The 24,022-nt window shown below is 43.9% G+C and overlaps 1 protein-coding gene across 1 annotated transcript in view; it reads right to left on the bottom strand.

The window, feature by feature from the left end:
* The window catches only part of LOC127419819 (atrial natriuretic peptide-converting enzyme-like), a 53,627-nt gene that overhangs the window by 25,302 nt on the left and 4,303 nt on the right, over nt 1–24,022 (bottom strand). Inside the window, exons 3-12 of the mRNA XM_051661578.1 lie at nt 20,097–20,393; nt 11,949–12,159; nt 10,279–10,463; nt 10,035–10,148; nt 7,779–7,886; nt 6,668–6,778; nt 4,000–4,122; nt 3,805–3,912; nt 2,824–3,055; nt 1,098–1,243 (exon numbers count right to left, since the gene is read on the bottom strand). Coding sequence (XP_051517538.1) covers nt 1,098–1,243; nt 2,824–3,055; nt 3,805–3,912; nt 4,000–4,122; nt 6,668–6,778; nt 7,779–7,886; nt 10,035–10,148; nt 10,279–10,463; nt 11,949–12,159; nt 20,097–20,393 — 1,635 coding nt within the window. The remainder of the gene's footprint in view (nt 1–1,097; nt 1,244–2,823; nt 3,056–3,804; nt 3,913–3,999; nt 4,123–6,667; nt 6,779–7,778; nt 7,887–10,034; nt 10,149–10,278; nt 10,464–11,948; nt 12,160–20,096; nt 20,394–24,022) is intronic.

Genomic DNA, 24,022 nt, shown 5'->3' with positions numbered 1-24,022 from the left:
CAGATGACACCACTGTCATCGGCCTCATCCGAGATGAAATCTGCATACAGAAGGGAGGTTGAACAGCTGGCTGTCTGGTGCAGTCAAAACAACCTGGAGCTGAACACGCTCAAAACAGTGGAGATGATAGTGGACTTTAGGAGAAACACCCCAACACTGACCCCCCTCACCATTCTAAACAGCACTGTGGCAGCAGTGGAGTCATTCAGGTTCCTGGGCACTACCATCTCACAGGACCTGAAGTAGGAGACCCACATTGACTCCATTGTGAAAAAGGCCCAGCAGAGGTTGTACTTCCTTCACCAGCTGAGGATATTCAACCTGCCACAGGAGCTGCTGATACAGTTCTACTCAGCAGTCATTGAGTCTGTCCTCTGCACTTCAGTAACTGTCTGGTTTGGTTCAGCTACGAAATCAGACATCAGAAGACTACAAAGGACAGTTTGGACTGCTGAGCAGATTATTGGTTGCCCCCTGCCCTCTCTTCAAGAACTTTACACTTCCAGAGTGAGGAAAAAGGCTGTAAAAATCACTCTGGACCCCACACATCCTGCCCAATCCCTCTTTGAACTGTTGCCCTCTGGCCAGCGCTACAGAGCACTGAGCGCCAGGACATCCAGGCACAGGAACAGTTTTTTCCCTCAGGCCATCCACCTCATGAACAGTTAAATTGCCCCACTGAGCAATAATTATGTGGAATACACAGCTTAATCTATTTATATTTATCCAACATACCATACCTCTTCTGTCATTACATTCCCTTGAATCTGTATATAACTGATTTATATTTGTACATATATATATATATATATATATATATATATTATTGTGTATTTTTATATACTTATATTTTCTATTCACTTTTTATTTTTATTCTATTTTTTTTTTATCTCTGTCTTGTTATTGTATTTTTTGTGCACTGGAAGGTCCTGTCACCAAGACAAATTCCTTGTATGTGCAAGCATACTTGGCAATAAAGCTCATTCTGATTCTGATTTAGTTTGTTATAATTCAGCAAGAGATTGTGTGTGATTAGAGAAACATGTTCAGTACAGTCTAAACAAATAAAATAAACTTTAGTTTGATTATGAACTGACCATTCACATCCGGGTCAGGAAGTAGACAGGACGTGTTTGTTTGACCTTCCTCTGGAAACTGAGTGCAGTTGGTGTCTTCAGGCCACTGCAATCCTACAATTCCTAACACTGACTCACAGCGCTCCTTTGAACTGAGACAGAGAGACCTGACACACACACACACACACACATACAATTATCAATGTCTGCTGTTGATTTAGTTTGTCCCTTCAGCCCTGTTTACAATTAGTGTTAAGATTTTTTTGGGTGACGCTAAAGACAGGTGTAAACAAGGTCAAAAACACTTTAAATGAATCAACATTGCATTTATATAGTGCTTTTCTGACACTACACTCAAAGCACTTTACACAGTGAACAGGGGACTCTCCTCAACCACCACCAGTGTGCAGCATCCACCTGGATGATGTGACAGCAGCCATAGTGCACCAGTACACTCACCACACACCAGCTATAGGTGGAGAGTAGAGTGATGTGAAACTCAGGAATGGGGATTATTTGGAGCCCATGATAGATAAGGGCCCATTGGGGGAATTTAGCCAGGACACCAGTGTTACACCCCTATTCTTCTCAAGGAGTGTCCTGGGATTTTAAATGACCACAGAGAGTCAGGACCTCAGTTTAATGTCTCCTCCAAAGGACAGTGCCTTTTTACAGTACAGTGTCCCCATCACTATACTGGGGCATTAGGACCTACACAGTCCTCAGGGTGAGCACCCCCTGCTGGAATCCCTAATACCTCATCCAGCAGCAACCTTAGTTTTCCCATGAGGTCTCCCATCCAAGTACTGGCCAGGCTCAACCCTGCTTAGCTTCAGTGGGCAACCAGTCTTGAGCTACAGGGTGATATGGCTGCTTTGAGATTTGTCCACTTCAAACACATAGAGGAGGTGGTCAGAGGTGGTCAAAAACACATTTATGAGCACATTGGCCTCATCATGTAAACGCTCAACTGTTTGAACGTTTAAAGAGCAGCAAAGCTCCACCTACTTACCTGTCAATCAACCGCTGCACTAAAACAAGAATTTAAACTGTGTGGGATTCGTCCTTTAAAACCGTCCAATCACAACATTTTAAAAAGCGCATACATATACATGCACAAAAAATTGCAAGATCTACTTCAGTGTGTCTGATATGAACATACAGTGACATAGATGAGAAGCACACACACACATCTGGAGATAAGTTAATACAGACACAAATAATTGATAATTTTCCTCTAATCACCATGTTTGCCATGAGCACTTAACCAGTCATTAAAAAAAAAAAAAAATTCCTGTTGCACTTTATTCTGTTTTGAAAACTATTCTGATGCTAGTGAAACTTTGTAATACAGCACTTTTCATACCACTGTCTCCTAAGATGATTCGCTTATGTTTTCCTCTTTTGTAAGTCGCTTTGGATAAAAGCGTTAGCCAAATGAATAAATGTAAATTGTAAATGTAAATGTTTGTGCTTAGATTAAATGCAAGTATAATTAAGAAAAACAGTGTTTTTTCTTTGCCTTTTCTCAGCTTATTATCATGTAGTAACACACTGACATGGTGATATATGAATGTCGTCATGAAATCAAAGTAAAAAAAAAAATCAAAGTGGTCACAGAAGACGCATTTGATTGACCAGGTGTAAACAGTGATGTCTTGCCTGAACACTTGTGATCGGATCAGGTGTAAACAGGGCCCTAGATACATAAAATACACAAACAGATAGTACGTACACACACACTGACCTGCAGGGTGGCACCCTCTGCTGTGTTAAAGGGTCACACATTGGCACCAACACCGTACACGCAAAGAACATGAGATATTTGTAGCAGCTGGTCTGAACGAGAGCAGGAAAGAGCGATGACTCCCAGCTCACGGATGTCTCCTTCTGCGAGTGGTGACCCAGATAGTTTGGAAACCTTGTGAAGTTGTAGGGTAGATTCATACAGATCTCCAGAGAGATGGGCTCACAGCCACCTGACAAACACACACAACATTTACTGTTTTCAAACACCTCAATTCCAGCATCTTACATTCTCCTGCAGTACAGGAATATTCATACACAAACATATTGTGATGACACACAATTATAAAAACAAACTTCACTACATACATGAAACATGGGTGTGCCTTTATGTCAAAGGTCAGGGGTCAAAGGTGAGCTGTTTAGTGTCTACATACAGTCGCTATGTCCGAATATGCATACGTCTCTACTATATAGTATGCAAAAACAGTATTCCAATGGAGTAGTATGTCTGAATCCTCAGAATTCTTAAAACAGTAAGAGAGAAATACCCAGATGACCTACAACATCTGGCGAGATTGTGAAGTTGTGGATCCACTGGACACTTAAAAATCCCATAATGCCCCAAGAGTTGATGAGACATTACGTTTAAAATGCTAAATTAAAAAAAAATTAGTGGAGAATAGTGAGTCTGACGGCTCTTTTTAACTCTAAGTGTTATATATATATAACAAGAAAGTTGTTCCTTGTGCTTAAATGGTGCTTGTTTAACAAAACCAGAATAGACTGTTTTCATAATTGATATTGGGGTGACGGGTCAATATCCACGTCCCTGGATGAAGTATGTCTGGAACATATTCATTCTACTCACCTGCATACCTAAAGAACGTACTTCTCGGCTGGTAAAACAGTACGTTCTTCATCAAATACAGTACACACTCTGACAGTAAGCATTTTCGGACGCACTTAGTGTTTCACTCACTGCAGTTACTGCCGGTGTCGCGGAGGTCACAGGTAGTGTTTCCATGACAACCAGACAAGCAGGATGTGGAAATACAGCTGGGCTGACCAGGAGGACACAAGCCATGAGCTATGATGAGAGACAGAGATAATGTGCTTTGAACTGTAACAAATCACAGGAGTTTGTGTGCATGTGTGTGTGTGTGTGTGTACTCACAGAGTTGTTGTGTGCAGTTCTCTTCATCACTTCCATCTTTACAGTCATCTTCACTATCACAACGAAATGCACTGGGAATACACTGACCATTCCTGCACTCCACTAAACCCTGAGACTTACATGCTACACACACACACAACCGAGAATACAAACATTTAAAAAATGGATAATATACAGTTGTGTACATGTAACATGTAGTAGCTGTTTCGTATGTATTTGTCAGTGAGCTGTGTATCCAGAATGCCGGTTCTTCACTGAGGTTCACAGTCAGATGAAGAGAACAGCCGTTTGTCGAAACACACATGAGACCAACTCCCACGACTACATCCAGACCACATCAAGAGAATCAACATCAGCAACACTGACAGCTGTCAATTCTACTTCAGACAAAACAGTGACAGACAGGAATCACAACAGGCTGAACAATCTCCACATCCTGTTAGTCTTCATTAATCACAGCTGCTATAAGAGAAACCCATGGGAACTGGACAAACCATCCTCAGGTTTCACACATGACTGTCACTTAATTTACATTTAGTCATTTAGCAGATGCTTTTATCCAAAGTGACTTACAAATGAGGAGCATAGCAAGCAATTGATCAGATAAAGTTCAACAACATCTACAGTGTTGTACTGTCAAGTTTTCAAGATGGATGGAGTAGTATAGGTGCTAGTGCAGAAGAAAGAGACAGAGAAGGATTCTGTGTGTGTGTGTGTGTGTACAGTAAGTGCAGGTTAAGTGCAGTAGTAAGTGCAGTTAGTGTGGGTTGGTTAAGTGCTCGTGGAACAGATGTGTTTTCAGCTGGTTCTTGAATGTTCAGATGGTATCAGCAGATCGTTTGGAGGCTTGATGTTCATTCCACCACAGAGGAACAGAGAAAGTGAACGACTGTGAAATAGACTTTGAGCCTCTATGTAATGGGACCACCAGGCGTCGCTCGTTCATAGACCGTAGAGAGCGAGTTGGAGCATAGACCTGGAGAAGTGAACTGAAATAAGAGGGTGTGGTTCCACTGGCTGTCCTGAAGGACAGAGTCAAAGCCTTGAATTTGATGCAGGCAGCTACAGGTAACCAGTGGAGTGAAATCAAGAGTAAATCAGCACTCGACTGCATGACAACAGAGCTCAGGATGAGTTTAAAGGTCAGGGATGCTTGGTAGTGAGGAAGGTGATGATCACCAATGCAGCTTGAGCGGAGGACAACGACAAAGTGTGGAAGTAAGATAAGATCCTTTATTGATAGTATCAGTTATTCCAGAACCCCTTCACCAAGGGTGAGCATTCAAGGTTAGCAAAACGTAGTGTAACGCAGCGAGGACATGCTTCAGTGTGCTGAATGAACTAATTTTGAATGAACGTTCCTTTAATCAATTGACCATCTGTCCACTAACCTTCAACATGTTTTACATGAAATCAGGGATCGGCAACCTTTTTGACATGAAGTGAAAGTGAAGTGCTGCGATATCAGCGGCTCGTGAAGTGCGTATGGTTTAAGCGCGCTGCGCTCATCTGTTGTTGACTAGTGCAGTTTCGTCACACTTTAAAAGTGTTTAGCTTCCCATTCAGCTCATAACTAAATAAACACACTGCAATATTTTGACAGGGGATTACAACAAAGTGGTAGACTGCCATGCCACATGCAGATGCAAGGGACTTCATATAAATAAAATACATACTCCTCTCTCTGACTGTTGATCGCGTGCCGGTGATTAACTCTCTGCATGCAAACTGCTGACCCCTGCACTAATCAGTCCTTTTGGAATGAACTATAAATTTGCTGTTTTATAAGAGAAATTATGGACAATTTCTCCCATTCATTTGTATGGTACCCACAAATGGTGAATTAATGTTATTGCACGCTAGTTGACCCACACGCTGTCTCCTATGGTACAGCCCCGAAGGTTAGTATCTCAGTTTAAAATAATCTCTGGTTATACCAACAGGACCTACTGACAATACTGTTGTGGCTGCTGAATGCATCTGTGGATGGAACGTAGAGAAAGATGAACAAGCACCTCAGCAGGTCACTCACAATCAGCTGGGCTGGACAATAAGAGATCTTGTGATCTTTAGAGGTGGAGGATTTCAAAGTTGCCAAGCACTGTTTAATCATAGACTGCAGGGACTCCCAGGATGACTGAGTTACGAAGATACAGGTGACGTCATAATTAAGTGCTCGCAGACATCAATAAGCAGGAGAAAAATCAATTTGTCATAGAAGGAACCAGACCTTCAGCCCTGTCAACAGCAAGAGCAACATCACTGCAGTCCGCCCAATGCTGGCCGCTGAAAGTGGACTTCCCTGATGTCATCCTGAGGCCAAATGCATGTTGGTGGAGCTCACAGTTCATGAAGAAGCATCAAAGAGAAAACACAGCAAGTACCAGCATCTGGTGAGGATGGTGAGGTCTGAATGCTCCCAGTGAAGAACGTTCCCCATCCAATCAGATTGGAGTCTACTGACCCTGATGAAATCCAACAGTTTTAGGTTTAGGTTAGGGTTAGTCAGTGGATCTGGAATTGGTGGGAGTCAGGAGGTGATGAGCAATGTGTTCAGAGTCGAAACACTTGAGAAAGTTCTAGTATTATATGATGACTGTAGGGTCACTGAAAACCAGAAGTGTGTGTGTAGTATGGAGTGTGTGTTATGTTGTGTGTCGTGTCTCACAGCAGTTTAGCTCGTCACTTTTGTCCAGACAGTCATGATCTCCGTCACAGAGCCAGTCTCTGGGAATACAGCGTCCTTCTCCACAGTGATGCTCTTTCACAGGGTCACAAACTACAGAAAAATAAAGAGAACAATTATATCCACTACAAGAAAAAAAAAAAACTTTATTTCTAGACATCATGTCAATGACAACACATTATACTTCAGGCAAATAAAAAGAAAATGTTATTCAAATTCATAGATTCATATATGAAAATATTTAAAATTGCATAAAAAACTCCATGAATGGTTGTTTTACTTCATTTGATAAATCTAATGAGCCGAGTTTATCTCTACTTAAATACTATTCGAAATATTTGATTATGCTGAGGCCTGACTTTATCTTCAGACTTGAGTCTTTATCACTGAATTGATATGAGCAGGAAAAGTAATGATTCTAGATGAGCCCTTTGAGGGTTTAAACCCAAGATCTTTGTGTTATCAGCACAGTTATCTATCAACTACACTAGCACAACGCTACAACACCTTCTGTGTTATCAAGGTCATCTCACCATGGGGAGATCAACAAGACATTGAAGACATTGTTTCTCTGGCCTCCATCACCCCATCCTAATATCCCTCCGACTGCTGAAGACATTTTCACTGTTCACTGACATGAATAATACTCCAGATATTGTAATGATTAATGAAAACACTAAACTGTTATTAGTTTGGAAGTTGGCTGTTGTTTTGATTTGTAAATGGAGGATTGTTTTATTTTATTAAGCTGGTTTAATGCAATAATAAATGCATAAACTGTTGCTTTAATTGTTGATTGTTTTGGACAAGAACACAGTCAATGTATACATGGTTCTTCAGATTGCAACGACTGGACAGAGACGGGCTAAACAACTAGCAAACTTGTGCTCTGTGTCAGCAATTTATCCATAATAATATTAATATTCACAGTGTATTCACAACAACTCTTGTGTGTGTTCTGTCATTTTCAGTCCAGGTCTGTAGATGTGGACAAACTCTCTTGCTGTATAATGTCTCTAAAAATACTTTTATCTTAATTTTTTGATTGAATTCACTGTGAATACAAATAAAGCATTTAAATGTGAGAACTCACCACAGTTTTGCTCATCGCTGAGATCACCGCAGTCATCGTATCCGTCACACAGAAGATCAGAATTGACACAGCGACCGGTAGAACACAAATACTGATCATCTGCACAGGCTGAAGACAACAGAGAGAAACACAATGAGTTCAGAACATCTTCAGTGTGTGCTGTGAACAGTTCATGTGTCTCCAGTGGCCTAGTGCAGTGTTTCTCAATCCAGCTCCTGAGGCCACAGCACTCCCTTATACCTAGGGTGACCAGATTCCTGCTTATGGAAAAGGGGACAGCCCTCTCCCAGCAAAAATGAAATTGATGTATCCTTACCTAGGCGCAGATCAATGTGAAATAGAGGGTGCATCCGCATCTGTAACTGTTGTCATCTTGTACTTTTCGCTGGCAGCAATTTTTCCTCAGTGTGCGCTTGTCTTTCAAGAGTTTATCATAAAATGCAGAGAAGTCCAGTCCAACATTAAGATGTACAAATAGCAGTGCCTTCGTGACTGTTACAGTGAGTCAAGATTTATCCGGTGTCCATGCTGCATTCATTAATGAGAAAACACACTCCACAGATGCAGGTGTCCCAGGCAGGCATAAAACAAACTCTACGACCTTGGCTAAGACTCTGAAGTTGATGGTCTTGCTCTCCAGCTCACAAAATACATCTGTCCATCTCTAAGAAATGGCCGTCTTGTTCGTGTTCCACTCAGTGATGCGACGAGTGACAATGTTTTTCATGCAAGCCCACTCATCAAAGATTTAATTCTGGAGTAGAAGTGTTTGAGACTGCTCTGAATGTCTTTCCACTCTGGGATGTCTCTCAGTAGGGCCCACTCAAGTTTTTCTGTGTTCTCCAATTTTACCTCCAATTTTGGAGGTAATCCATCGATGCTGAATAAAAGTTTCTCACTGCACAAAAGAAATCATCCGCTTGCATGTCACCAGCTTCAGCCAGGGCATCCAACTGCTTTTTAATGTCAGAGGGTATGAATGATTCCTCCAGCCTGGCCTGCAAGACTTTTCTCAGGTCATGAATGTGCAAAGCTATGGCCGTGCACAACAGAATGATGAGCAAAAAGTCCTTCACTTGCGTGCACCTTGTCAGATTCGGAACTTTGCTTCACAATAAAATCGCTAACACTTGGTGTGGCACACTTACTTTTAACAGCATCCGCATGCTTTTTTGTATGAACATGCTGCGCAATGTCGGTGCGGCCTCCATGGGCGATGGAAAAGCGAGCTCCACAAATCTCACACCTCACTTTGCTCGGCTCTGGCTGTGACTTCTTTTTTAGAAATTTAAACTCTATTTAAAGATCCTCATTAAATGTACATGCACGCTTCCTTGGCATTTTTCCAGCCACAAATTCATCTGTGTACTCTTTCAAACTGACTCTTCAATCAGTTCACTAACTGGACGTCTGCTGATAGGGGATTGTGATTGGATAGTTTAATCCAATCATGCACTTCAAATAACACAGTGTGATTTTATTGGTTTTACAAGCCATATCCGTGGCTACCTTTGATTAGAATACACACGTTGGGACACTAGAAAAAGTGCTTAAATACCGGGACAAAAGGGACGTCTGGCCACCCTACTTATACCCCAAGTTCAGGCAGTGTGTTCTGATGTATACTGCAGATCTTTGCAAATATAGCAGGTCATCTGGGTATTCCCTGCATACAGGAAGTGTCCATATTGAGCAAATGACAAATACTGCATTCCTATTAGGAGTATGCCACAGTGCTAAATACTGCCCAGGAAATGCAATAGTGCACCAAGCCATGTGACACTTACTGTGTGAGAGGAGGGTTAGCACACACTTGCACGCACACACACACACTCACTCTCACAAACACACACTCTCTCTCTCTCTCAAACACACACTCTCTCTCTCACTTACACACACTCTCTCTCTCACACACACACTCTCTCTCTCTCAAACACACACTCTCTCTCTCAAACACACACTCTCTCTCTCTCACTCACACACATTCTCTCTCTCACACACACTCTCTCTCTCACTCACACACACACACACACACACACTCTCTCTCACACACACACTCTCTCTCTCTCACACACACACATCTCTCTCTCACTCACACACACTCTCTCTCTCACACACACACACTCTCTCTCTCAAACACACACTCTCTCTCTCTCTCACACAAACTCTCTCTCTCTCACTCACACACACACACTCTCTCTCACACACACACACTCTCTCTCTCTCTCTCTCTCTCTCTCTCACACACACTCTTACTGCAATCTGCCTCATCACTCCAGTCATCACAGTCGTTGTATCCGTTGCACACTAGTTTCCGAGGGACACATATTCCGCTTGCACACAGAAAGTTGTCACTTCCTCCACACACAGCTTAAGACAAACAAAATCAAAACAAAGATAAATAATTAGATCATCATCAATCAGAATATTATAACAAAATACTAGTAAAATACTTCAAGCACACTGTTTCTAACCTGCTGTGAATCTGTGTGTGACTTACAGAGTTTTCCTCTGGTGTGTTGTGGTGTGTAACACACTGGTGTGTTTTCAGTTGTTGCTCCGCTGTTACTGGTGAACTGAGAACATCGCAGGAAGTCCGGCCAGGACGCGTTAAACATCTGCAGCACGGGTTCACAACCTTCACGTGCCGCTTCACAGAACGACTGACATGGCAGCACCAGAGTCCTGTGACATCACAACAATCATTAGAGAGATACACAACTCACGATATACTACACTGCTGTACTTACACGTCTGATCTAGTGTTTTCTATGTAACGGTTATGTAATATAGAATAGAAAGTGTACTTTGTAGTTAATACATAAGTTATACAGTATTTGTGGGGGAATACAAGCATGGATGAAGATACCCAACATTTGTCTGTAGGTATAAAATAATTGCCATATATGTACCATTTGTAAGTACAGTAATGTTTCATATTAGTTACCATTTACGAACACTTACGGTGAGTACCTCGTTACTACACCTTTGTCTGTAGGAACAACATATTTACCATATATGTACCAGGAAAGTACTGTAAAATTAAGTGCTACCATAACAATACTTGTGTTGTGATTATTCATTTCTGTTTGTGTTATTGTCATTTGTAAGCTGCTCTGGATAAATGAATAAATATCAATGTACACTGAGGTCCTAAAGTCTGAGACCACATCTGGGATTTCTGTCATAACAGTTTTAAGTTTTTGAAGCACTATTTAAGGTTCTGGACTTCTTCTAGATCACGAATCAAATGTGAGAAAAAGGTCAGATTTTCTTGCTTCCGTTGAAGGGTTAGATTAGATTAGGTTGATGCTAGAGAACATGATTATCAGCTCCAGAGCATTAAAATAACAAATACTAAGACATTAAGATTTAGTTTTTTAACTCTACATTGAAACTATTATGCTGATAAAAAAATAAAATGCAAATAAATAAATAAATAACATTTGTATAACTATCCCTCAACTGGACCAGAGCTTCAGTCTGGATGTTTCACTAAACAGAAAAATATTGTCAAACTGATTAAACCAAATTACAACCCAAATCAAACACAGTTACATTAGCTACTGGGAAGCTCACACACAACAAAATACATTGCTAGAAGCAGGGATTAGAAATGAAATGGGTTAGTCTGAGCAGAAAATATATTTTTCAGTTCTGGCTCCAGAGTTCTGTTGTCTTCTTTCCAAACGGTGACCTACACTTAAGGGTGGTTGATGTATTATCAGTGTTGACAGACCTCACAAGAGAAAGCAACATTGTCTGGAAATACAAAAATATACAACTGGCCATCTCAAATCAATGAATAAATCTCTGGTGCACAGGAGAATCAATCTACAGTGATTTAACAATGATATTATGTGGACTAAACATCACCTGTGTCCCTGAACACATTCATATTCTGTTTGCACAGGACTGCCACTGAAATACAATGAGCAGGATACACCACAGAGGATCTCAGTGAGGCCTGAGACAACATTCATCTTTATCTTTTGCTCTGTCATCAATCTCATTTGATTGATTTAACTTTGGTGATATAACAGTAATGTTCTGCTAATTACTGTCTGTCTGTTTGTAATGCTAATAAAGTGTTGAAACTGATCAATGAGAGAAACACGATGACACTCATATTTGAATTCATTAATGTAATGTAAGAGACGCATCTCTGACCTGCGCACTCCGTGGCTGATGCATTGTGGGAGCGCGATGGAGCATCCGAACAGCATGATGTGTCTGTAACAGGACAGTCGACTCAGATAACTGAAGAACTTCAGGAACATCTGCAGCTCACTGCCCTTGACCACCGTCGTCCCCGGCAACACGCCGCTCTGATTGTACGGCAACATGTGACACTGACTCTCTGTGATGTCAGAGCAGGAACCTGGAACAGTACAAAAGTGAAATCTGATTGGCTGACAAGGAACGAGAGATTTCTGTGCTCTTCAGAGTCCTTGTGTGTGTGTGCGTGTGTGTGTGCTCGTGTGTGTGTTCTTTTAAAGAGTCATTGATAGTAATTGTGATTCTAGTGATCAAGTCAAAGTCAGAAAGACAAGAACACACACACACACACACACAGACTCAGACCTCTATATGATTAATCATTACATTTGGATAGAAGACAGAGACAAATAAAATGATACACCACACTATCCTGTAGAGGTCATAACATACACACACACACACACACACACACACACACACACACACGTGCGGACAGAAACACAGAGATGGAGGACAAATATCTGTGTTTAAATTAGATTAGCAGCTTGTCTGTAGAGAACAAAGAAACAAGATGTTTGATATTAAAAGGGTAAAGAGACAGACAGAGAGACAGACAGACAAATAGAGAGACAGACAGACAGACAGAGAGACAGACAGTCAGACAAATAGACAGACAGATAGACAAATAGAAATACAGACAGACCGAAAAATAGAGAGACTGACAGACAGAGAGACAGACAGTCAGACAAATAGAGAGACAGACAGACAGAGACAGACAGACAGACAAATAGAGAGACAAACAGACAGACAGACAGACAGACAAACAGAGAGACAGACAGAACGACAAATAGAGAGACAGACAGACAGAGAGACAGACAGTCAGACAAATAGAGAGACAGACAGTCAGAGAGTGACAGACAGACAGACAAATAGAGAGACAGACAGACAAATAGAGAGACAGGAAGACTGACAAATAGAGAGACAGACAGAGAGACATACAGTCAGACAAATAGAGAGACAGACAGACAGACAAATAGAGAGACAGACAGACAGAGAGAGAGACAAATAGAGAGACAGACAAATAGAGAGACAGACAGACAGAGAGAGAGAGACACATCCCTTCTACCATTCTGTCAATTACACTGTCTTTTCTTATATCATGTACATTGTTTTCACTGTATGTTTTATCTGTATGCTGATCTCAGCTGTAAACGCTTTGGCAATACAAATGTACAAATATTTGTCATGTCAATAAAGCTCCTTAAACTGAAACTGACAGACAGAGAAACAGACAGAGGTATCAAGCAGATGACAATGCGAGAAAAAGTCTATCGACAACAAAACATTTTATTGTTACCTTCTCTCCATTAAATCATTTAGTCTCACCCATCAGTCTGTGAGCAAATGGAGCATTTGTTTTGGAACCTGGTGCATTTTCTCCCTTAGTTCGATTCGTTTAGCCATATATATATATATATATATATATATATATATATATATATATATATATATATATATATATATATATATATATATATATACACTGATGAGCCAAAACATTATGACAACCTGCCTAATATGCTGTTGGTCCACCATGAGCCACCAAAACAGCACCGACCCGTCGAGGCATGGACTCTACAAGACCTCGGAAGGTGTCCTGTGGTATCTGGCACCAAGACATTAGCAGCAGATCCTTCAAGTCCTGTAAGTTGCGAGATGGATTGGAATTGTTGGTCCAGCACATCCCATAGATGCTCAAATGCATTGAGATCTGGGGAATTTAGAGGCCAGGGCAACACCTTCATCATGTTCCTCAAACCATTCCCAAACAATGTGTGCAGTGTGGCAGGGCACATTATCCTGCTGAAAGAGGCCACTGCCATCAGGGAATACCATTGCCATGAAGGGGTGTAACTGGTCTGCAACTATGTTTAGGTAGGTGGCACGTGTCAAATTGATGTCCACATGATTGGTCGGACCCAGGGATTCCCAGCAGAACACTGCCCAGAGCATCACACTCCCTTCACCAGCTTGTCATCTTCCCACAGTGTATCCTGGTGCCATCACTTCCCCAGGATAACGACGCACACACACCCGACCGTCCACATGATGTAAAAGAAAATGTCCTGATTACTTGCGTAACCTCCGTTCCCTGATGAAGGGAACGAGACATTGTGTCGATGTAGTGACACTAGGGGTCACTCTTGGGAGCCCGAGACACCTCTGGTCTTTGATAAAAGGCCAATGAAAATTGGCGAGTGGTATTTGCATGCCACTCCCCCGGACATATGGGTATAAAAGGACCTGGTATGCAACCACTCATTCAGGTTTTATGCTGAGGAGCCAAGACAAGGTCCGGCCATTTCAGTGGGTAGTTCAACATTGTGGCAGAAGAGACACAACATCTCATTCCCTCCATCAGGGAACGGAGGTTACGCAAGTAACCAGGACGTTCCCTATCTGTCACTCACTCGACGTTGTGTCGATGTAGTGACACTAGCGGTCCCTATACAAAACGCCGCAACTGGCTGAACTGTGTTATGTGAACTGGCGGTGTGTGACGGGCAGACAACTGTGTGCCTCGTAGCCAGCGCACCAGGCTGACACGTAAACTCCCCCAACATATTTATGAGTGTCGAACAGCCCTTTGAGGACAAGTCGACTACCCAAAAGATAGAGACAGGCTAACCCAGTCGTGGCCTCTTTTCCCCTTCTTTTTTTCCACTCCCTATAAAACAAGGGGGATTATCCGACTGGGCTGCCAGGTCTAGGAGACCACACCTCGCCCAAAGAGAGGGGGGGATATTTAAGTGGAAAATATGTCACATGGTCTTGCCGACCATGTGGAGAGTCTCATGGTAGATCCTACCCAACGGGGCAGGAGTTACTACAAACATGGAGACTGTGGCAGAGGGGGCTCTGCCCAAGGAAGATGCAGTTTGCCAACAGGGAAACGAATTAGCGGAAGATATACATCGCATGGGGTTACCTTACAGGGAACCACTACATGCGGAGCACCTACCCCAGAACAGGGCTCTTAGTTAGCATGTGTACTGGGCCGGCAGCGAGTCTCTCCGAAAACTCGACTGCCACAGGGCTTGGAGGAAGTCAACCAGGGAACATAGTTTGTGAGCCCCCTCTGCCGTTGCAAACTTCACCCCAGCCCATTTTGGAGGTGTCTGTCATGACCATGACACACCTGGAGACCTGCTCTAGGGGAACACCTGCCCATAGAAACGAGAGGTCGGTCCAAGGGCTGAAGAGACGTTGACAGACCGGTGTGATGACCATGCGATGTGTCCCGCGGCGCCATGCCCATCTCGGGACTCGAGTCTGAAGCCAGTGCTGAAGCGGTCTCATATGCATCAACCCGAGCGGGGTGGCCACCGCTGAGGATGCCATATGCCCCAGGAGCCTTTGAAAGAGTTTCAGTGGGACCGCTGTTTTCTGTTTGAACGCCTTCAAACATGTCAGCACCGACTGTGCACGCTCGTTCGTGAGGCGCGCTGTCAATGAGACTGAGTCCAACTCCAAACCGAGAAAAGAGATGCTCTGAACCAGAAGGAGCTTGCTCTTTTCCCAGTTGACCCGAAGCCCTAATTGGCTGAGGTGTGAAAGCACCAAGTCCCTGTGTGCACACAACATGTCACGAGAGTGAGCTAGGATTAGCCAATCATTGAGATAGTTGAGAATGCGAATGCCCACTTCCCTTAACGGGGCAAGAGCTGCCTCTGCGACCTTCGTGAAGACGCGAGGGGACAAGGACAGGCTGAAAGGGAGGACCTTGTACTGATACCCCTGACCCTCGAATGCAAACCGCAGGAAGGGTCTGTGTCGAGGTAGAATCAAGACGTGAAAGTACGCGTCCTTCAGGTCTACCGCCACAAACCAATCTTGATGCCGGACACTCGCCAGAATGCATTTTTGCATCAGCATATTGAATGGGAGTCTGTGTAAAGCCCAGTTCAGTACTCGCAGGTCCAAGATTGGCCGCAACCCACCGCCTTTTTTCGGTACAATGAAGTAGGGGCTGTAAAACCCCTTCTTCATCTCGGCCGGAGGGACAGTTTCTATCGCACCCTTCCGTAGGAGGGTGGCGATCTCCGCGTGCAAGGTAGCAGCATTTTCGTCCAAGGTGAAGTGGATACCGCTGAACCTGGGCGGACGCCTGGCGAACTGAATTGCGTAGCCATCGCGATGGATTGGAAAGCGCAAGCCACGCATCCAAGTTCTGCGCGAGGGGGACTAAAGGGACAACGTCGTCGGACGTACCGGCAGATGGGGCCTCGCGGCGGGGCAGAGCTCGAGGTGCCACACCATGTCGTGACCGTGCTGAGTCTAGGGACATCAAAGCACTTACCTGGCTCCTTGTGACCACCCCCGGAACAGCCTGGGATGGGGGAGGAAGAGGCCTGTCCTCGCAACCCGTGGAGACTGTCACATCGGGGGCGGATGTGTCCACAGCTGGTCGTGCAGGGTCAGGGAGACTGCTGCTGGAGTGCCAATCCTGCAAGGGAAAAAAGGTGGACGGTGGTCGTGATGATGACCGTGCACACCGGGTATGTGACCCAGGGAAGGAGGAAACCGCGCTTTTGCTGAACTGTTGGGTACCACAGCCACTTGGGCATACGGGGAAATCAAATGAAAAGGCAACAAAAGATTCTCCACTCGGCCCTCCACCGGGGGATGGAGTGGTCTTACTACCAGCTCCAATGCAGTGGGTTTCGTCGACCCTGGGTCGCCCGTCTCAGGGGCGCTTTGACGACCTTCATGGGTTCTTGGCGGCCGGCTGCGAGACGGGTGGCATCTGCATCCTGCAGTGGGCTCCACGCTGGGGCCGGGCCGAAGGGGCGGGCTGCGGCGGAGCCATTGCAGTCATCGCAGGGGGATGCCCTTGGCGACAGGGTGTGAGATCTTGAGCCGTGCCGGGGCAGGATATGCCAGATAGCTTCCGTCTGCTGCTTCACCATCGAGAACTGCTGGGCAAAGTCCTCGACGTGTCGCCGAATAGGCCAGCCTGGGAGATGGGGGCAGCAAGGAACCATGTCTTGTCGGCCTCACCCATCTCGACCAGGTTGAGCCAAAGGTGGCGCTCCTGGACCACTAATGTGGACATCGTCCACCCGAGAGACAGGGCCGTGACCTTCGTCGTTTGGAGAGCGAGGTCGTTCGCCGAGCGCAGTTCCTGCATCAGATCTGTGGTGGTACTACCCTCGTGCAGTTCTTTTAGCACCCTGGCTTGGTGGACCTGAAGGAGAGCCATGGCGTGCAGGGCAGAGGCGGCTTGTCCAGCAGCGCTGTAGGCTTTGGCCGTCAGGGACAATGTGAACCTACAGGGCTTGGATGGGAGCTTTGGGCGTCCACACCAGGTGGCGGCGCTCTGCAGGCATAGGTGCACCGCGAGCGCCTTATCCACCGGGGGAATCACCGTATAGCCCCTGGCCGCCCCGCCATCGAGAGTAGTGGGGGCGGGGGAACTGAGAAATCTGGAACGGGCAGCAAAAGGTGCCTCCCATGATTTTGTCAGCTCCTCGTGCACTTCCGGGAAGAAAGGCACTGGAGCGGGGCGCGGCTGTTTTGAGTGGCACCGCGAGCCCAGGAACCAATCATCGAGCCGCGAGGATTCAGTGGAGAGAGGAGGGTTCCACTCTAGCCCGACGCTCGCGGCATGTCCGTCATCTCTGCATCAGCCTGTGACTGGGCAATCGTCCCCGAAGGGGGGAGCCCAGCTGAGGCTTCTGCGTCCAACTGGATGCTGTCCGATGCTGCGCTCGAGAGCTCATCAGCTTCGCGGGCTCTGAACAAGAGGTCGAACTCGCCGTGAGACGAGCCGGCAGACTCATCCGGAAGCCCGATCGGGGCAGACGAGCATGCTGGGGAATGGGAGGTCCGTGGGGGGATACCCGGCAGAGGCGGTCCCATTGGGGTCCCCAAATCGCCCCCAGTGCTAGCCGCGCTGGCCTCAAACCCGTAGGTAGAAGGACCGAGGCAGGGAGCCGCTGGGGTGGTTTCTTACAGTTTCTTACTTCTCGCAGTGAGAACATGAACCATCCACGAATGCTGCCTCCGTGTGGGTCACGCCCAGACATGAAAGATAGAGATCATGACCGTCTGAAGTTGAGAGGTAACGACCGCAACCAGGAATAACACACAATCGGAAAGGCATCTTTAAAAAGACACATCATTAAAAAGACGTTCCATGTGTGCTGCTCTTTTAGAGAAATATACTCTTTCAGGAAAATATACTCTCTTTTTTCTGCCGAAGCGCCCAGGGGCGTTCGGTTCCGAAGAGAAAATCTGAATGAGTAGTTGCATACCAGCTCCTTTTATACCCATATGTCTGGGGGAGTGGCATGCAAATACCACTCGCCAATTTTCATTGGCCTTTTATCAAAGACCAGAGGTGTCTCGGGCTCCCAAGAGTGACCCCTAGTGTCACTACATCAACACAACGTCGAATGAGTGACAGATAGGGAACGGGACTCATTGGACCAGGCGACATTCTTCCACTGCTCCAAGGTCCAGTTCTGATGCTCGCGTGCCCATTGTAGGTGCTTTCGACAGTGGACAGGGGTCATCATGGGCACTCTGACTGGTCTGTGGCTACACAGACCCATATGCAGCAGGATGCAATGCACTGTGTGTTGTGACACATTCCTCCCGTAACCATCATTAACATTTTCTGTGAATTGTGCCACAGTAGACCTTCTGTCGGTTCGGACCAGATGGGATAGCCTTCATTGCCCTCGCACATCGATGAGCTTTGGGCACCCAACACCCTGTCGCCAGTTTGTGGTTTGTCCCTCCTCGGACCACTGACAGTAGGTACTCACCACTGCTGACCAGGAGCACCCCACAAGCCGTTTCAGAGATGCTCTGACCCAGTCATCTGGCCATAACAATTTGGCCCTTGTCAAAGTCGCTCAGGTCTTTACTCCTGCCCATTTCTCCTGCATTCAACACGTTGACCACGAGAACTGATTGTTCGCTTTCCATCTAATCTACACAGACCTTGACATGTGCCCTTGTTATGAGATCATCAACGTTATATTTGCTTCACCTGTGAGTGGTCATAATGTTTTGGCTCATCAGTATATATATATACAGTGTGTGTATATATATATATATATATAAAACATGATAATCACACTCGGATCTGCACCAAAACAATCGGTCCAAGACCAACTCAATGAGAAAGTCTTAGTCTCTGAGAACATCTCTGTGCTGAGAACTCAAACTGACCCCAAGGACCAACAAAACCATTAACCCTATTATAACCATGAGTAACAATGATGAATCTTTGGAGAGGAAAGGTGATGTGAGAAGTGACCATGAGAAAACTGACTTTAACCCCTTAAGAAACTGCACCCTCCTTTTGTCCTTCGGGTCATTTTTGGTGGGGGAGCTAGAGAACAGTATGGGGTTACAGGGGCTAAATTTGAGATATTGTATTTATAACGTATTCATTACCAATCCCAAGTCAAAAATTACCCTTAAACAGAAGGGTTAAGATAATAAAGACATTACAGCATAATTTTCTGCAAAGCTGCTTTGAAACTATGTGTATTGTGAAAAGCACTATACAAATAAAAATGACTTGACAGAAGTAACAGATAATGATGGATAATGCTAATGTGTAGCACAACCTCTGATTGGAAAGCACATTCAGATATTTTGCGTAAGCACTATATAAACAATACTTTTGGTACCAGTTGACACATTTCTACCAGTACAATCACCCACCCTATGCCTCTATGATAATACAAGCATACACAGTCTGCTCACATATGACTTTTTTCTTAAATTTTTAAGAAAAGTCTTGTGAAAGCAAACCGAAACCCAGGAAACAAAAAGCAAACAAACGATAGGTCTGAAAATGTTCTTAGATTTACTCTACAGATCTATCTATACAGACTCAAGACTGAATACTTAATTCATTTGAGTTTAATCAATGTAATAAATTTGGACAAGTTTTTAGAGATGCATTTTTTACTTGCTTGTAATCAACAGCATGACAGAAATGACATCAATAGACATGAAGTAGAAAATTAATGGGAATATTCATGTAACCCTTCATCTACCATCTCAGAACCGTACCTGCCTCGGTGCTCATGCTCTTCACCGTGGAGATGACCGTCAACCAGTCTGCAGAGGCTGTGGGGGCAGGACCTGCTGAGGATGATGGAGAGGTATCGGCACGAGGCATCCAGTGGGCGGAGTCCCACGCTGGGTGGGTGGGGCTAGTTTGTGTCGGCACGGTTCTGTTATCAGCCGTCATAAGGTTGGGGTTGGTGAAGGTGTCGTTAAAGTGCCCATCGGTCAACAGGGTGAGGGGGGTTAGTGTTGCTACGGAGACGGAACCTCCAGCATCCAGTAGGCCATTCCCAAACAAACCTAGACAAACATGAAAATAAAGATAATATAACAAAAACACACTGACACATACACACGCACGCATACACACTACGAGCTGAGAAGAGTGTGTGTGCAACAGGAGATCAGTTTAAATATAAACACAGCAACAGCTGAAGCTGGGAGGATATTTATACACACACCACACACACACATCTGCTGAAACACTATCTATTAATGTTTCCCAACTCTTCCTGTCAGACACAGAAGCACCGAACAGAACCTGATCACAATCACTCCACTGACCCTCATTTGAATATAAACCGCAGATACTTTTGGGTCATCAACATTGAGTCCACTCATCTGGTGTTTACCACAGTAGCCACAGTATGTCTGATGTGGAGGCATTAAAATCATAAACAACAGTTCATTTCCACAAATTAGGCCAGATGCTTTCATACCAGTTGCAAACTGTACTGGACCTCCTTAATGCCAGCCAATCAAACCCAATTTTGACATCAAATGGACTCAACTACCCACCGAAAGCTCTACTGTACCTTCTCTTTTTTCTTGGAATTTGTGTAATTGTAAATAGGATTGAAGATTTTTTTTTTTCATATTCTTTTTGTTAATTTAAACTTCACAGTGTACATGAACTCTCAAATACTTTGGTAATGCTGTACTTCAGTTGTCCTGCCAGCAAAACTTCATTGAACTGAACTGAAATTGAAGCATGATTTGATGACCTACTGGCAAACTCAATCGAAACACCAAAGACAAACGCAGCGATCAGGCTCTAAACAGACCGTCCATCACTGCATATTGTCAGCACACAGTAACAGATAAAAAAAAAAAAAAAAACTTCAAGCCATCTTGGCAAGATAAAGACTCCACAGACAAAAACTAGCAATTGAAACAAGCAGACACAGGAATAAATGGCTGAAGAAGAAAGTTTGTGTCTATATGACAATTATCTTATCAGAGTCTATTCAGTCCGAGATGGAGCACTTGTATTAAAATGAATGTGAGAATTTGAACATCCAATATGGTGGATGTAGAACAGGAAGTCCCACCTTACAGGTAAAAGAGCCAATCACCTATCAGATACAGACATCGCCTGTCAATCAACTCGAGAACACGCATGCTCATTAGCTGGACTGGCCAGAAAAAGTGTTTTTTAGCGGGATATGAGCTAAAGAAGCACAATTAATGATACCATTGATGATTTAATCACTTTAATTTAAAAAAAATAATTTCATCGTTATCTTGACCAATCATTTTGAAGATTTTGGTTTTTCCTCATTTAAGTAAATAAGAGCTGTACTTACGTTTATTTGTGTTTATACAGCTTGAATCCATAGAAAATAGCTGCCCGAGAGTGTTCCAAAGTTGGCTGAGTGGACTGACTCACCTTGAAAGGGTCTTTGGTCTTAGAGCAGGGGAGGGGTTCCTCAATCACATCAGAAACCACTAGTGTACCTCTGGGTTCAGTGCTCGGCCCCCTCCTCTTCTCTACAATATATTGCTTTCAAGCACACTGCTCTTCCTATCATTGCTACACCACTGACATACAGCTTGAACTCTTATTACAGCATGAATCTCTGCTTGCCTTCCAGACATTTTGATGAAAGATCACCACTTCCAGGTGATCCAGAGAGTGGTGACGCATCGTTTTCAAAAAACCTAAGTGAGTCCTCGTCTTCCTGCACTGGGTGCCAGTAGCTGCCTGCATCATATTCAAGGCAATGATGCTGGTATACAGGACAGAGATTAGTGACTTTAAGACATTTAAGACATTAAAGTATGATTTTCTTTAAAGCTGCTTTGAAACAGTGTATTATTTAAAAGCACTATAAAAATAAAAAATAACTTAACTGGATCAGCACCCTCCTGAGGCCTGTCTCATGAAGCCAGTTTCAGTGCAACTTTGACTATGGTTTTTCGGTCTCAAGTAGGTGGATTTGTTTTTACCGGTTATCATCACAATAACACCTTATGCTACATGGCTAACCTGCTCCAGAGTAGGTTTTATTCTGGGTAACATATTGCGAGTAAAGTGACATCTATGACGTAATAAAGTCACACCTCCTGAATCTATTTAATGTATATATACTGTATATTTAATGGATTAAGATTTGTATATTAAGATTTAATATATAAGGCCTGTATATTAAGATATTATAAGATTGTTTATTTGATTGATTAAATCTTTTGTGCAGCAGATTAAAAGTGTAGTACTGAATTTCTTTGCAGTTCTTTAAATATTAACAGTACCTGTATGCTGAGAACCTCAGAAAAAATACTGTTTGCAGAAGTGTTTGTAAGGTTATTCTCACACTTTAAAGGCGCATTTATTGTGTGACGAGTCAGAACAAATATACTGGTTAAAATTATACAGCAGACTATCACACAAACTATCACACGTTACACTTTTAATTTAAATAAATATAAAAGCTTTTACATTTTAAATATACAGAGTTTTATGTTTTTAAAATTAATAAGCTTGTATGATCTTTTTGTGATCTTATATAAATTAAATTACCCATTATATTCAATATTTTCTTTCTAGAAGTCACCTCAAACTTCCGTGGGCAGCAGCTGTGTTTCTTCTTGTTGTGTAAATGTTTAAAGTCTTCATATATCCATAATGATCTCTGGATCTTCAGCAGAGAAGTAAACAGATTTTCTCCAAGCTTCACGCATTGGTTGTTCATGGCAAACATCACTCAATAGTCGCTTTTCCACTGTTGGACTAGTGTAAGCCAGGGCTATCAACTGGTCAGCCCTGGCAAATAGCCTCGGACCTTGAGGCACGAGACCAATATGCATTCCCACCATATAGACCTTTATACGCCACCCTGGTGCCACCGTCACACACCCCGCCCATTTCACAAGCAATAGGGAAACTCAAGCTGAGGTATCAGACTCTGGAGATTAACTAGCAATTTTTTTATTTTGTTCCCAAACCTGTACCGTTGTGTGCTGGATCCTTCGCAAGTTCGGTGACAATATACTGACTGATGTCTTCGTTTCGGCTGATATTGTCGATCGTTGCACATTTTCATCAGCTCAGATATTCAGAAGAGACTTGATTTTGTCTACTGACCAGTACTGACAATTCTCTGTTGATCAGCTGAAGGTTAGCTGATAGCTAGATATGAAAAATTGGGAAATGAGTATCTTGCTGCTGAAACCTCTGACCTGACTCAGCTAAACTCTGCCTTTGACATTGACTCCGCCTCAATCTCCAGTTGGCCTTCTTTGGCCCAAGGGTAATCGGCGGGCCACTGGCCCCGAGGAGGCACAATGAAGCCCTGGAAGTGATTTTTTTAGATGCTGTGACAAGTTGAATAAAACCTCAACTGTTAAAATCACGTCTCAAGATACCTGCGTTCTGCTCTATCGATGCTGCTGCATCTAGCTTTATATGTGCAAGGACGCGCTCGCTGTGAACAGATCCTTACATGTTTACTTTCCCTGAGGTACACAACGAGGCAAAAAATTACTCTTTTGAACTACACTGGAACAGCTGAGTCCTTCTCAATCTGCAAGAATTGTCTAAAGAATCATCTCTGGTGCAGACAGACAGAAAGCAGCAGAAGTTGAGGAAGTGGTGAAGTACAGCATAGGGAGCTGCTGGGTACAACAGGGGCGAGTTAAACTCCTGTGGA

The sequence above is a fragment of the Myxocyprinus asiaticus genome, chromosome 29, assembly GCF_019703515.2.
Source record: "Myxocyprinus asiaticus isolate MX2 ecotype Aquarium Trade chromosome 29, UBuf_Myxa_2, whole genome shotgun sequence".
NCBI lineage: Eukaryota > Metazoa > Chordata > Actinopteri > Cypriniformes > Catostomidae > Myxocyprinus > Myxocyprinus asiaticus.
Note: the sequence above shows the minus strand (reverse complement) of the source record. Positions and strands in the feature narration are given on the sequence as shown.